General features: G+C 42.3%; 2 protein-coding genes across 4 annotated transcripts in view; one reads left to right on the top strand and one right to left on the bottom strand.

The window, feature by feature from the left end:
• pde11a (phosphodiesterase 11a) overlaps positions 1–6,109 on the top strand; it is a 41,226-nt gene extending 35,117 nt beyond the window's left edge. Inside the window, exons 19-21 of one of the 2 annotated variants that reach the window (XM_071474906.1) lie at positions 51–134; positions 3,520–3,744; positions 5,887–6,109. In XM_071474906.1, the coding sequence (XP_071331007.1) occupies positions 51–134; positions 3,520–3,744; positions 5,887–5,934 (357 nt within the window). In that variant the 3' untranslated portion in view covers positions 5,935–6,109. Of the gene's footprint in view, positions 1–50; positions 135–3,519; positions 4,887–5,886 lie in introns of those variants that run through there. The other variant, XM_071474907.1, reaches the window with a different exon arrangement.
• A 942-nt stretch (positions 6,110–7,051) lies between these two features.
• The window catches only part of agps (alkylglycerone phosphate synthase), a 28,672-nt gene continuing 20,473 nt past the window's right edge, over positions 7,052–15,250 (bottom strand). For both annotated transcript variants that reach the window (XM_071474904.1, XM_071474905.1), the window contains exons 17-20: positions 14,459–14,548; positions 12,939–13,038; positions 12,728–12,785; positions 7,052–8,835 (exon numbers count right to left, since the gene is read on the bottom strand). In XM_071474904.1, coding sequence (XP_071331005.1) covers positions 8,714–8,835; positions 12,728–12,785; positions 12,939–13,038; positions 14,459–14,548 — 370 coding nt within the window. In that variant the 3' untranslated portion in view covers positions 7,052–8,713. The remainder of the gene's footprint in view (positions 8,836–12,727; positions 12,786–12,938; positions 13,039–14,458; positions 14,549–15,250) is intronic.

The raw sequence follows: 15,250 nt of genomic DNA, 5'->3' as shown, positions 1-15,250 counted from the left end.
TGAGCACAGATGTAGGTGTAAACACATTCTCTCTCTCTTCTGTGTTTCAGGCCATCTTTGATCGAAACAGGAAGGATGAGTTGCCAGGGCTTCAGCTGGAGTGGATTGACGGAATTTGTGCGCCGCTGTACGAGGTAACGCTTGAGGCTTCGCCGCCCTCTGGCCTTCAATGTGTCGTGCTTTGTCACACATCCGCCTCTGACATCAGCAGCATCTGTCCTTCCTCAGCTATTGTCCCCGACTGACGCCAGCAATGAAACTGTCACCAACTATTCAACTTTCTTTCAGATTTCTCACTGGGAAAAAAAAAAATAAATAGAAATGGTTTATTGAAAGCTCTGAACTTCAAGGTTTCATCCTGTTCTTTTGAGCATAGCAGAATGAGTGTGCACTTTCTGACTGCAGGAAAGCTCAGAGGTAGTGGAGTGTGTGAATAGAGCTGTGATGGTAGTCGGGTGAAATCCCCCTTCGTAAGACAGTGTACTTTGGGCTTCACTGCACAGTAATGACATAAGGACGGACTCTTGACTGCATGTGTTTCTTCTGAGACACACACAGACAAACAGGCTGATTTTACTGGAGGATGCCAGCAGAGCAAATATTAGGGTCAGAGTTAGAGCCTGTGACTGTCTCCGAGGGAATTAAAGGAAATCTATACAGTGTCCTCCCTGGTATAATAATGTGTATGTGTGCGTGTGTGTGCCTCCGGATGACGTCAAGAGAGACTCACCTGCCCCTCCCACTGCCGGCAGCAGTGGCTGTGTGGGAGGAAGAAAAAGAGGAAGACGAAGAAGAAGGCTGAATTACTGAGGAGATCAGGTCTGTTAAGAGATGAGGCGTGTTGAAGGCAAATGCATGAAAGTCAAACAGAAGAGGAGTCGTGAAAGAAGTCATGGATAAAATAGTTCATTCATTCTTACAACGCCGGGTGATTTCTTTGTTTTTGAACTGTTAGACCTCCTTCCTTTTTCTTCTGTCATATTAAAGACATTACTCTTAGTCAGCATGAGTAGAAAACAAACAATAGATCATCTTCACGTCTATTGAATTATCACAGGATCAGTGTCAAAAGTTAGAGCAGACTAATCTGTGCAGGGCTCTGGTTTCACCGTTTTTACTGTCTGTGTAGTGTAGATAAAAAGCATCAAAGTGGTGTGTGTGTGTCGTCTGCGTGGGGGGTTTGTCTCCACACTGCTTCATGTAAAGGCTGATGTTTGGAGAATGCAGATATGGAGCTCACGATCATGCTGCTGCCAATTAAACTTGCAAGGGGGAGAACAGAGGAAGTTGGGAGGCGGCAGGGTTTTTGTCCGTGGGCGGAAGAGATCTCGTTCTTGATCTCGCTGATCTCCTTCTCCTGGTGGTGGCTCGCTACTTTGTGGAATCTTAATCCCCCATTATATAACCTTCCATCTTCATACCCCACCATATAAAAGTCTCTCTCCTTCCTCTGCCTCTGCCTCAGTGGAATAATGATGCTACACACAGAAACCAATGATAATGTCCCACAGAGGGTATATACCGCAGAGAACAAGGGAAATTGTTCTGCTGTAGAAAATCCTCTTCTTTTAACCTGCAGACGAGACAAATCCATACAGATTTAGATGATCAGTGCACTTTGTTTTTGTAGTTCTTTAAAATGACAGCTGTAACAGCTGTAGGCCACATGCCACTGCAGTGTGCTCACGGCTTCAAATAGTTATCACTTATTATTATCAATAATCAACACACATTCATTTACACCTGGGCTGCAAATAACATTCACTTTAGCAGTATACAAACAGTTAATAAAGGGTTTATGACGCCCTATAATGTAGGTGTAAGCAGATATAAATGTTTGTTAATGTGTTTGTCAACAACTATAACTCCTCCTCTGGGCATATATAATTAGATGCTGGTGTAGAAACAGATGATCAGTGATAATATGGTTGAAGTCATAATAACAGTTGAAATAACCGTTGTAATCTTAATTAAAAGTGCGCAAAATATAATCATAATATTGATAATAACAGTAATGAATACATCAATTAATCTCAAATATCGGGGAATAGTGAAAAATGAAGTCCGTAGTCCAAAACACCAAAATCACTGATTTACAAACTCATAAGACAACAAATCCTCTGATTTGAGAAGCTGGAACCAGCGAATGTTTGACCTTTTTGCTAAATACTAACCAAAGCAACTATTCAATTGTCAAAACACATCATTTCAATTCTACATTTCTGCACGGTGCACACACGTAAACCAGATGTGTGCAGAAACTGACACAAACATGAGCAGAGCTGGAGCAGTCTGGCAACAGCAATGAGCATCGACTTCACCTAATATGACAGAAATGGAAATCCATGTTGTGCTCTAATGTTGCTCTGCATCGCAGGTGAACCGCTTCATAATTAGTATCATGCACATTCAAGCAATTACAATACTATGCATTATTAAGTCATATATTAGTACAAATTGTGAAGTAGTGAGTAGATGGCTGTGTTTTCGTAAAGAAAGGAAACTTGTCTTGATGTCTGAACTTGGCCACGTTATAGAGCTTTGTTGTTGTCAGTCTTAAGTGTTTTGATTGTTCATATGAATGAGCGAATACACCCACTGAATATAAATGCCTCTCAAATTACCAGCCTGCATTTAAAGTTGGGTTAATTGGCAGCTGTGATTAGTTGTGTTACGACAGATGTGATTTCCTTTTCACACATGCAATACACAACCCCCAGTGTATGTGTACAGTAATCATTTTTTGCAATGGCTCCCCAATCGACTCCTTTATGTGTGTGAATAAACGAAAGATTTCATTGTTTCAAATGTGGGACCCATGCCCATGTTATATTTCCATATGAAACAGGGTAAATGAAACGCTAACTAATTACACAGACTTCCCTGGAAATCCAATAGCTACAGAAGACACTGTTAGCAGAACAGAGGGAACAAAATCCCCCTGTCTCTCAGGTAATTTATTAAAATGGTGGATGACAACTTCTACTGCGCTGCCACAGTTACACGGTTACAGCTCAACACAGAAAAATGACAACGGCAACTAATCTCAGTCATACATGTGCTTCTAATCTTTAGAGAGCAGCCATTTAATGGACTGCTGCTATCAACTGACTGTATGTTGCTGTTATTGTAGTCGGGTGTTCTTTGTTTTGTTTCATTTGTTTTGCCCATTTGATGAATAATGCTCTGCTTTTCTAGCCCTAGTTTACTGTATATATACCCGTTTGTGCCTCCCGTCACAAAGCTAAGCATCAGATTTTCCACAAAATAAATACCTTTAAAAAACCCAACACTCATTACTGTTCAAGTATTTCCCAAATCCTCCAGGTCTCCTTTAACTGTCTGGATGGAAAAATAGTCTCTCTGTTGCACGATGAGAAAGAGTTAGGTGACTTAGGTGATCCTCTGACTTTTCCTCTACCATCACCATGAGGTTGACATTTTGTGGCTCTGTGAAATATCTCCTGCTGCAAATATAAATGTTCATTCTCATCTTTCTCCCTCTTTCTCTCTCTCTAGACTCTGGTCAAGTTGAATCCCAAACTTCAGCCGATGCTTGACATGATCGAAGCTAACAGGGCCAAATGGGAGGAACTGAACAGGAAGAGACAACGTGGCCAGAGTGTGTCTGCGCCCGCGAGCCCGTGCAGTGGCGACAGCACAGAAACCAGTGGCTGCACTGTGGCCAAAACTGGCAGCACACCCTGCTGCAGCAGCGATGCTGATGACACAACATCTAAACCTGTTAGTTAGCTTCTGTTGCCACCTCCGAGCTGATCTCTTAGGCTTATTCCCTCTTAAATGCAGCCTGCAACAGAGGCAGTGCAGTGCATGCAGAGGCTCTTGGGCTCTGCTCCTCTTTGCTTTTTGCTACTAGAGATGAGCTTTAGACTTGAGTGCGGCGCTATCGTAGAGGTTTTTCTGCTCCCTTCAGTCTTCCCATGCTGAAGTCTGACAGAGCTGTGTTTGGCAAGCTTGTCGGAGCAGCTACAAATCAGCTGATGACACCATGTCAGGAAGGAAACTCAAACCACTGTGTCAACATGTCAACTAGTGAACTAACACTAGCCACTCCGGGCATTGCACAGATTTTTGGCACAACAAGGCATGAAGAATATTGCAGAGGAATGTTTGCCTCTGCTGTGGTTGGTTTTGCTCCAGGTACCTCCTTGTTGCTCGCATTTTGTCTGGGGTAACAGAGATATTTTTTTGTAAATTTGTATATAGGCTATTAAGTTATTTACAAGTGCTGTTTAAAAAAACTGTAAGCTCTGGATTGTAATGTGGCTGTAGAGTTTCTGAAGGAGAAAGGGGTGCAGGAGCAGCAGGACCTTTGACAGCGCTTGCAATGCAAATTGACTGCTCCACTCCCTCCCTTCCTGTGCCTTGTTTTAAGATCCTAATGAAAAATGCATGGCCTCCTCACCGAGATTCTTAGATAGTATGGAAATCCATGTTGAACCATGACGTATATTTTTGCCATACTTTGTACAACCCATGACTGCAGTTTTGTCTTCACCCCATGTTAGCCACAAAGCACTCACATTATATACATATGGAAATCTATTTTGCCCAGTTTTATAAACACAGGGTCTCACTTGTCACACACACACACACACACACACACACACACAATGTGCCTTGATAAAGTTGTTCTGGTATCACATAAATTTCTGCAGAAAAAAAAATTAGCTACTGATTTAACACTGACAACAAAGTAATATGACTCCACACTAAACTATATATTTAAAAGAATAGATACATTTTTCGGAAATGCTCTTGCTTTCTTTCTGTTGAAGAATCAGACCACTCTATTGTGGTCTGATCGCATGTTACAGCCAGCAGGTGGTTAGCTTAGCTTAGCATAAAGGCTGGAAATGGGGGGGGGGGGGGGGGGGGGGGGGGGACAAAAATGAAATCTGCCTGCTCTGAACTCTGCAGCTCATGAATGAACAATTCATTTTGTTTTGTTTTCATCCATACAAAACCGAAGTGTACAAATGACTATTCACTATTTTACAAAGGGTCATGTGTTTGCCAGGAAACAATCCAACACATAAACCCTCATGAAACACTGGACAGTCATTTTTACACTTCAGTTTCTGTACATTGCAAACAGACCAGATCCAGTGTGTTAATTTGTGACCTTTAGAGGTGCTAGGAGATTTTGTGTCTGCTGGACAGAGTCAGGCTAGTTTCTGCAACTGCTGTACTGGCTAACTAGCTAACAGTAGCTAACTATCTGTAGCTTTATTCAAGGGACAGATATGAGACTGATATCTTCAAATTTTACTCAGAAGGCGAATAAGTGCATTTCCTAAAATTACATTTTTGGCCTTTTCTCAACGCTCACAAATGCTACTTAAACAGTTTTTATATTCTCTAGAAGTCTTAGACACGGAGACTTGTAGTACTGAAGTGCCCATTTAGTCACAAGCTATTATTTTCATTTTATTATTATTATAAGTATTTTTTGGGGGTGAGGGTATGCCTTATGAGTTGTGTTGTACCTTTGTTAATTGGAGTTTAAAATGTGACTGTGCACATTGTGTGGCATGGATCTGTGTGCTCTACTGTATTTTAGTTGAAGAGCTGAAGTGAAGTCAACCTGAAGAATTTTGAATTGCATGTTTTATGCAGTATTAAATTCAACCACTTGCTAAGGATGTAGCAAACATGTGAGCCAACAAATACCTCGTATTTTGAACTTCATCAGTAAACACATTATCTCATCGGAAATGCATGACTTAAATTCTATTGCATCATGTTATGTGAGTTATGAATATTGCTGTTCTATTTTTCTATTAGGTTTCCACACGTGGCCAACTTCTACCTGTCTTTTTTGCAATGTAATGTGCTTCTTGTATTTCTTCTTTCCTCTCCTAGTTTCGACTCTGGATTTATTTATGGCGGGCTAAACTGAAAGAAACCTAAGGCATGAAAAGGCAAATGTGCAATGTTTCTGTTCAGAGTTTAAATAAAAATATGCTGCTACATGTGCTCTGGTTTATTCTGACATCAAAATCTACTCCACTACATTGCATGTAACTGCACTGCATTTATCTGACAGCTTCAGTTAGTAGTTTCCTTACAGATTAAGATGTTACATACAAAATATTTGATGATATATGAGTAAAAATCAGTAATAACAATCCAATAATACAATACATAATGGTAAAACAGTAGTAATGGAGCTTTTTATTACCAAGTCATGCCAATTGTACTTAAGTAAGGGGCCTTGCCTCCTCTTCCATCACTGATTCTGTCTCCCAGTTTACACAGTATTTCTCCCAGTGCAGTGCTGACCTCCTGTGGACAATTGTAACACTACATGCAAACTGTATCTCTCAATGAAACACTACAGGCATAAGCACATTTCATTGAGACACATTTCAAGTCATGGAGAAGAATTGCATGGTGCAGTCAGATTAGAAGGATATTAACGCTTTAACAAGAGAATGGGAGTCGGCTGCAAATATGCAAGTCTGTAATCAATATTACACAACCCTGACTGTTACAATGTGTAATCAGAAATAATGTTAAAGTCTAAGTCCTTCATGTCTTATTTATATCCAACATATTCATTCAGACAATCCTGGGCGTTAAGCTACAGTGTGAGGAATGTAACAGCTGCAGTGAAATTCATCGTCCAAGGCTGAGCTCTACTGTTGTTGATAGGTGGTGGTGACGTCAGCAAGTCAGTGTGTGGGTGGCTGTGTGGGTGAAGATGACTCCCAAATGAGCCTGTGTGTAGAAAAAAAAAAAAAAAAAAGCCTGTCAGGAAGCAAAAGACAAAAAGACAGGCTCTGTTAAACTCCTCTTTGGTGGTTTACCTTGAGCTGAGTGCGGTGCAGGTAAAGAAAGAGCAAACAAAAACCAGCTCTAAGGCTCTTGTTGACCCTCACAGCACCAGCTGACAACATAAGTAAAGGCTACTGTTGAAGAGCTGACAAGGAAATAATGTATATGATTGGGGAATGGGTGGGGGGGGGGGGGGTCCTCTGCTCTCTTAACAGTGTTGCATATGCAACAATGAACAACAACTGGGATGTTTCAGTTATTATTTATATATTTATTGCACAAACAGCATTGACAAAATGTACTTTGATGTTACTACATTGTTAAGAAGTGGAAAATAACAAAAAAAAAAAAAAGGTACATCCATAAGCTCTCACACATTTTTGACACGGAAGGTTAAATATCAGTCAGTCAGTGGATCCCAAACGAGTCATTTTATTTGGGGGAATATTAAGGATTAAAAGGACATGGTGATCCAGGAAAATGTGAAGCACAGATCAGAAGGAAAAAAAATGCAAACAGCTCACTTAGAGCTAAACTTGGCTTCAAAACGAGTAGTTAAATGATACAAGTCTGGTATCAAATTGTAGTACATTAAAGTATCCATTCCAGAAACCTTTTACACAATATAGATACACGAACAATTAACAACAAATAACAACCAATTATATGGAGCAGAAACAATTCAATACAGTGTCTTTAACATAGGAAACATGATGTCATTGAGGTTAATAGAAAGTTTTAGCACATGTAACAGTCACAAATATCGACTTTTTACAGCTCTCAGAAGGGTCATCTTTGCATATGTGGATTTAAAAAAAAAAAAATCTAGTTTAGCTGAGGATGATGTCAACGTGTGTGAAGGTGGCGGTTACACATAGACAAACTGATGTTTGCAGTAATGTTTACATGGTCTGATGTCTTGAGTCTTTGGTACAGCGTGAGCACCGGGATCCAGAGGCCTTCAATTGCAAAACACGGTCACACTGAAGCAGGCATGATCGAAAAAACGCGATGGCTTTTTTTCCCCCCACGTCACTTTCTCAGTGACAGACCATGCAAGGAAAACAATTTCGGTACAAAAACTAGACACACAAGGAATATCTCTCTTTGTAGTCATACTGTTATTCTAAAGGTTATTCAATTTTGGTGGGGCTGGAGGTGTGGAGATTTTAGTCGTACAAGTTTGTCGGCAGAGGGACACACACGCATACTGCTGAGAAAGTCTCTTATGGCAATAGGTCAATACAACAAAAGGCATGAGGGCATGAAAAAGACAAACAGGAGACACTGACACCATCATGTCCAAGTCTGTTTTACTTCACAAAGGGACTCACTGTACACCAGCGGAGTGTGCAGAAGGAGAAGAGGAAGGCAGACAAAAGCTTTAGAAAGGCACAGAGCTTTAGAAAGCGCATTCATCTAGAACTTACCACTAAAGAAGTGCCCCACACACGCATAAAACACACAGGCGCGCACCCACAAACACAAACACACACACGCATGCACACACACACACACACACACACACACACACACACACACACAAGAGGAAAATAAAAACAAATGAGGGTAAACTATGTTGGCAAGGATTTTTAGGATGAGGTTAAATATGACAAAAATTTTGTTGCATCATGTCATGATGCATCGTGGCCGCCGCTCCAACAAGCTGAGGCCACGACACAATAGCAGAAATGAGCTTCAACATGAACGACAATGATTGTTACAGCATATTAAGTGCAACGTAATGTAAAAGAAAAAGGTTTGGGTGAATCAATAAATGGCACCGAATTACACTATTGATGAAAAAGAAAAGATCTCTGTCCATTTTAAATTCACTTTTAGTATCTATTCATTCAAAATGCACAAGATGCTTTTAGAAAAAGGTGAGATACAGATGGACAGGAGCGGGAAATTAGAGGAGGTTCCTGTTGCCGAAGATGTTATTGGGGTCGATGTAGTCTTTGACAGACTTGAGCATCCCAACGCCGACATTGGAGACGGTCTCTCTCATCCACTCCTTCCGAAGTTTCCCCACTGAATGACAGAGGAGAGAAAAAAATAAATAAATAAACTCATGGAAGAAGAGCGAAGGGGGAGAAATAGAGGAATCGGCACGGCTGATTGCTCAGCAGGCTGCTGGGAGCCAATCAATCTTGTGAGAGTGAGTGAATAAACAGAGGGTGATAAATGCTTTTATTCAGAGAGGAGAAATGTTTTGCATGGCATGATTTATGGAGCTCAGCAGACTATCAAACTCATTAGGCTCTGTGTGTTCCCAGAGGAGGAGGCCGGCTGGCGGTTGTAGCGGGCCGTCCCCGGCTCCCTCACTCTTTGAGCCACCACTCCCCTCCAATTCCCTCCCTCCAGAGTCACCGGGGCATTTTCTGTGTGTGTTTCTGTCTCACTGTGCACACGAGCGCGCTCCTCCTGCTGACCTGCGAGGGTGTTGTGCTTGCTTGTCCTGAACGCTGCTCTGCGCCCTCTGACACCGGCCTGATCGCCAACAGGGTGCCCGAAGCCAACCGTGGAGCAGCACACAATGGTCCTCTGTCCTCAGCAGGACTTTGGCTCTCAGCCGCTGTTCACCCTCCCTCCAGCACCAACGCCCCCCCCCCCCCCCAAAAAAAAACCTGAGGAGCGAGTGCGGCTGTGGCATGAAGCCTAGTGAGGGTGCCCATTGCTTCACCAGCTGTCCAGTCCGACATACTCCACAGCGTCTGTACCCGACAGGTTCTCAGCGCAGAGTTTGGAGCCAGCGAGAGGTCTGGTGACTACGGAGGACTGGGAAACCTCGCTGGAGCCAAACTCTTGTTGGAAAACTTCAAATGAAATAGGAACTTCCATTTTTGTAAGAGCGATTAAAGCTGCACATTGTTATGGCATAATCTGTGAGCCTATTACATTTTCTACTTTTCAACCTGAATAAAAAGAAAACTGAGCCACAGCTGTGATGTATAGATGTTGAGGTTTTAAATGCATCATTTTTTAAAGAGTTGGATTTTTTTGCTTATGTATTAGTATCTTGAATTTGATAGTGAAGACAGAAAAGACAGATGAAAATAAGTGTGAGAGGTTGAGAATCCCTAGTAGCAAGACTGGATTACCAATTAAGCCCCAGATTCAAAGCATGTTTTTTTTGTAATTTAATTAATTGCACATTTGTTATGGAATCTGAACCACAATATCAACTATATCAACCGGGCTTGATGTCTGTCATGATTTTATGGACATTTTTTAGACTAAAAAACTAATTCAAACAACTATAGACAAATTGATAATTTAAAAATAGCTGTTAATTGCAACTTTAGTTGGCAGCCTGAGTTAAACTATGACATTGCAGTCATACAGTAATGCACCTTTGAACACTAAGTCACCAAGAACACCCCTGCAGCATCTGGAGGTTGAGACGTTTAAAAACTTTCACTGGTTATTATTATAAGATTTAACGTGGTTGAAGGGCCTTAATGAAAGGATTTTACGTTGGCTACATAAAGAAAAGACAAACTAACTGAATACAGAAAATACAATGACTGAGGTAAAAGTCACAGTGCAGAATATGTCATTTCAGAGCTGGGTGAATGTGAACTTTTGGAGGTCATGTCAACTTAAGAAAAACACTCAATATCTTAACTCTAAAACTCAAAAAGATAAATCTGAGAATAGATCAGCCTGGAACAGCTGCTGCGCGCTGGGTAAACACCTCCAACCCGCAGCGTAATCACTGGAGATTAGATACAGAGGCCTGAAAATACAAAGGTGCGTGATGAGTGCTCACGCGCCTTCCTCTGCATCGGTAGCAGATGCCCCCTCCCTCAACATGTTAATAGGGCATGTGAGGGAGGGGGCCTCCCTGACACATGAGAGCGCCATGTTATCAGAGCCCAGCCAGGAAACCCAGATGGGGATCAGCCATGAGGCTAGTGAGGCCCGTCTCCTGACAAAACAGGGAAGACAGCGGGGTCACCAGAGACTGATACCACACAAACCTCCAGATGGTGACAGAGGGACCAATCAGCTGCTACCCAGTAACTAAGAAAGTACCCTGCTCTCTACCACCTCCTCCTCCTTAGTCCTTCCCCCTTGTTCCACCTCCATCCCTCCCTCCTCAGGAGAGAAAACAGAAGGTGCTGGGACTGCATCATTGCCTCCATCACTGTGATAATTTACACATCTATCTTGTCATATTCTCTCTTTTTTGCTTGCTATTGCAATCAATCTCACCATGCTTGGTCTGTGCAGCTGAGACATGCAAAGAAGTGCAGGTAGTTATTTTAAATGACAGATTTTTTTTATTTATTTATTTTTTTTTTAAAGGTGGCATATTTCTCTAGTGTGGAAAAGCCTGGGGAAGTGCAGGGCGAATGGCACGAGGGGAACTTCACTAAATCAGGTCATTTTTCTATCTCCTGAGTGCAGTGACCTGTGTGCAGGTACATTTGGCAGACTGTGAGAGATTGGAACTCTGTGGAGCCACAGAGGTGAGGTGAAGATGCTGGGCACCCTGGGGTGGCCCTCATAGAGAGGAGACTGTATAGGCCGAGCTGAGCTTCACCCCTTCGACACTCTGTTCTCACCCTCGCCGGGTTTCTCTGACAAATGGGGGTCAGGACATGAAAGACGGGGTAAGGTAGGGGCCCTGCATTCCTGTGATATGGCCGAGGTGGAGGTATTGGCTGAGAAGCCGCGGTGTAGGGCTGATAGATGGATGACTCTCCTGGTGATGGATGTTTAACAACTCTTCACTGCTGCCACACTGGTGACCTAGTTAAAGAGGACATTTCTCCCAGTATACTGGGTATCAGAACCACAGAATAATCCAACATATAACAGAGGTTTTGCCAGTGAGTATATGTGATAAATCTGACGCTTTGTTGAGTTAAACGCACCAACATTTTTCAGTCAACACATGGGCTGAGTGCACACTGAGTATTATGTCCTGCAGAGAAGGGGGAAAGGGGTCTGCACACCCAGATTCCCTTACCTACGCCCACGCTGCAGCAAACTGACCTGCTGTAAATACAGGGCCACAAAAATGTATATTTCCTCCGGTGGCCTCCCACCTCACCATCCATGACTACATCTGTTTTGTTTGATACACAAAAACCAGTGAAAGTAGCTCCATTTGTCAAACGCTGATTGTGGGCAGACAAACCGGCCTGTCTGCGCCCAGATAGCAAGCCCCACTGTTATTAATCACAATTACAGAGTGGGCCTCGCACACGGGAGCTGCATCAATATCCCCTCCTCTCCCCCCTGTCACCTCCCTGTGCTGCTTGGGGTGGCCAGGCCACCGTTTGGAGGTCAGTATACAGCCGGCGATAACGGCTGCATCATTTACCCCGGCCTGCCGCCTCCTTTTTATTAGCCATCTTTTAATTTTGAACCCGTCCCCGCCTTCAGGAAAAATTGTGATTTAATATCGCAGCTGATTCACTGCATACTGTTTTTGACAGGTGTGATGAATAGCCTGAAGTGATGTATGAAAACAGCGAGGCGGATGGCAATATAGATAAGGCAGCCATTTCGGTTAGCCCTGATGGGGCCCAGAGAGTTGTTTTCGCCCCCCTCCCCTGCTCACGTTTCATTTGGTCACTGGTGAAATGAACAAATAGCCGAGTCAGGGCCATTCATCTGAGCTGCAGGAAGATATTTTGGACACGTGAAGGAACCAATGAAATGTTTCTGACCAAATGCACATTTACAGCACGACTGGCTGCCTGCTCGCTACCGTGGAAGAGCACACTGGGAAAGCTAGCCACGCCACCGCTGCCACTCACAACAACCTCTTTTCATAAATAACAATTTAGGAGAAGGTGCAAATATAAATGTTCGTCTTATGAAACTGTCATCCAATTCACACTGCTGCTTGTGAATAATGTGCACCTGTTTTCAGCAGCACATAGTATTTGTTTTTTGATTTTAGTACCTCCATGGTGATGTGACAAGCTTCCTCCGTTGGCAAGGATTTCTTCTCTAGCCGCATGCTGGGAAACAAAAAATGAAACCTCATTTTTGTCATATTATAATAATACTGTATTCTGACATTCACTCTGTGGGGTGCTGGAGAGTCAACGTATCATTAAATCAGATGTAATGAAAAGACAGGAGCATGGCATAAGGCTGGAAACTGGACTTACCTCCACTTGTTCATACACGTGCACTGGATCACTGAGTCCCCTGTAGTTGAAGGCAAAGTAAAAGTAGACACAGGCACCAGCGTCGTACGTCTGAGTCACCCTGTAAAAAAAAAAAACCATAAGTCATATTTAAACAAAGAAAAGACTCCTTAATGGTTCTCTGAAAATCTAATTTACATGAATCCAAAGAGCAGTGTTTGGTGAAAGGGTTCCATTTTCATACAATAAGTGCAATATATTTCCCCTTCGTAGTTGAACCCCTGACCTCAATTCCATTCATTGTTTCCAGAAAGGGGAGGCAGTGTGGAAGCACTGTCACCTTTAATAACATAACATTATCACACATTAAATGGCCATCAAACACTTTTACTGAATCATCTGAGCCACATTTGTACTGCAGGTAAGAGGGTGACTCGACTGTCACTTTGATGTGGAACGGAAAATTGATCAGTTTAGTTGTTTTACAAAAACAAACACTGTTCATGTTGCTGCTTCTGAATAAAATGCAGGTTGAAATCAGGCGTTTTCTCTTCAAGAACATGTGTAATAATCTTTTTGTTGAGAATAAAATGCCTCCTCTTTTGGCCTTGTTCCCTGTGGAGGAGCAGGGTGCAGAGCCCTTGTTCATTTGACATGGCCCATCACCTGGCACACTGACTGTTCTAGAGGTTAAATGGACAAATCAATCATGTGACAGACTGCAGCCGGGAAATAAATGGCTGTAGCATAATCAGGCTGAGGACTAATCGGTCCTCAACCAGCTCGCCGTCTGTCAGATTGTCCGTCTGTCTGTCTGTCTGTGTGGCTCTTGCTAACTCACTAGGGGTCGGGGGCAGGGCTGTGTATGCAATCTCAATACTTTTTTTGGTATCAAACAAAATGTGCCTTTATATCAAGTATCGACGCTGTTAAGTATCAAGCTGGCAATGAACGGTCACATTCATAAGATCATTCATATCCTGATTTGCAGCACATATTTTGACAAGTTCTTCTCAGCTGCATAAGTTTAGACAACATTTAAATGATAAGTCTGATGATATTCTGCATTTTTCCTATTATTAACAAATACAAAGACCATAAATATTTCCTGTGGATCCAAAGCCTTATACATCTTTTTACTGTGTCAAAAACTATTCAAAAATAGGCCAAACATTTTTGCTCATGTTTGCTTCTTAAATATGATAATTTGCAGCTTTTCTCAATTTTGTAATATTCACTGAACTGCTGGTCGAACAAAATGAGCAAACTAAAGACCTCAATCTGGGCACAGTGAGCTATTTTCTGACACAGAATGATTAAGTGATTAATTGGAAAAAATAATTGACAGATCACTTAATAAGGGAAATAATTGGATGTCGAAGCCCTAGTTTGTATTATTCAAAGACAGTTGATACAAAATAGTTCTTTTGGTGTTGGGATGGAAAATTAGGCATTGTATCTGCACGAGTACCCATTGTGAGATCTAGTGAATACAACCTTCAGGCTCAATTTATGTTAAAACTCTTGTTTTCAAACAGTACCTGCATGTGGATAACGGTGGAAACTGCACTCCTTTCTCTTTACACTCTCGAACAATGCGCGCCTTTACATTCCGGCAAATGTCCAACACCCTGGAAATGAAGTAAATGGCAGGTTGAAAAAGTAAAGTCGGAACCAGACAGAACAGAAACAAAATGAGACTTATGTCACTAATGTCACAACTTGTACATGAAATGTTTTAATACGCCGCCCAAACTGCGATATTTGTATATTGAATATGATAGTGACCTGTAGGGATAAACTAGTGCAAAATTATTAACATTTAGAAAAAGACCACAAAGCCAGGAAACAGGAGGAGCCGAGACTGACTAACATGATGGCCATTGTGGTGTGGAAATGGCTGCCAGCCCTAAGCATGTGCAGCCGTGTGTGGAGTGTGGAGGATGGGGAGGAGGAAGGGTAATGAGCCAGGCACATATGCTCGCCTCAGTGCCTGATCTCTTGGTCTCTCCCGTCAGGCATGTTACACGACAAGGAGCTGAGTGTGTTCCTGTTTGTTGTGTGTGTGTGTGTGTGTATGTGTAAAAAATAAAAAAACATGATGAAAATATGTAGAAAATGCACACCACACATCCACCACATGTGGATGTGAGATGAATCTGCCTCTCACATTACATCTCCCCACACCAAACACACACGGATCGCTCCTCTGCATGTGTGTGTGTGTGTATGTGTGTCTGTATATCAATAACGGCGGGTTTGTAGGCTGAGGAGGCAAAGCTTCCGCCAACGCAGAGCTGGGTAATAGAGGGGAGAAGGTAGGCATGAAGATG

This window comes from Trachinotus anak, unplaced genomic scaffold (genome assembly GCF_046630095.1).
Source record: "Trachinotus anak isolate AG129_WGS33_773 ecotype Australia unplaced genomic scaffold, CSIRO_AGI_Tana_v1 ptg000001l, whole genome shotgun sequence".
NCBI lineage: Eukaryota > Metazoa > Chordata > Actinopteri > Carangiformes > Carangidae > Trachinotus > Trachinotus anak.
The sequence above is the reverse complement of the archived record's forward strand: the minus strand, read 5'-3'. Positions and strand labels throughout refer to the sequence as shown.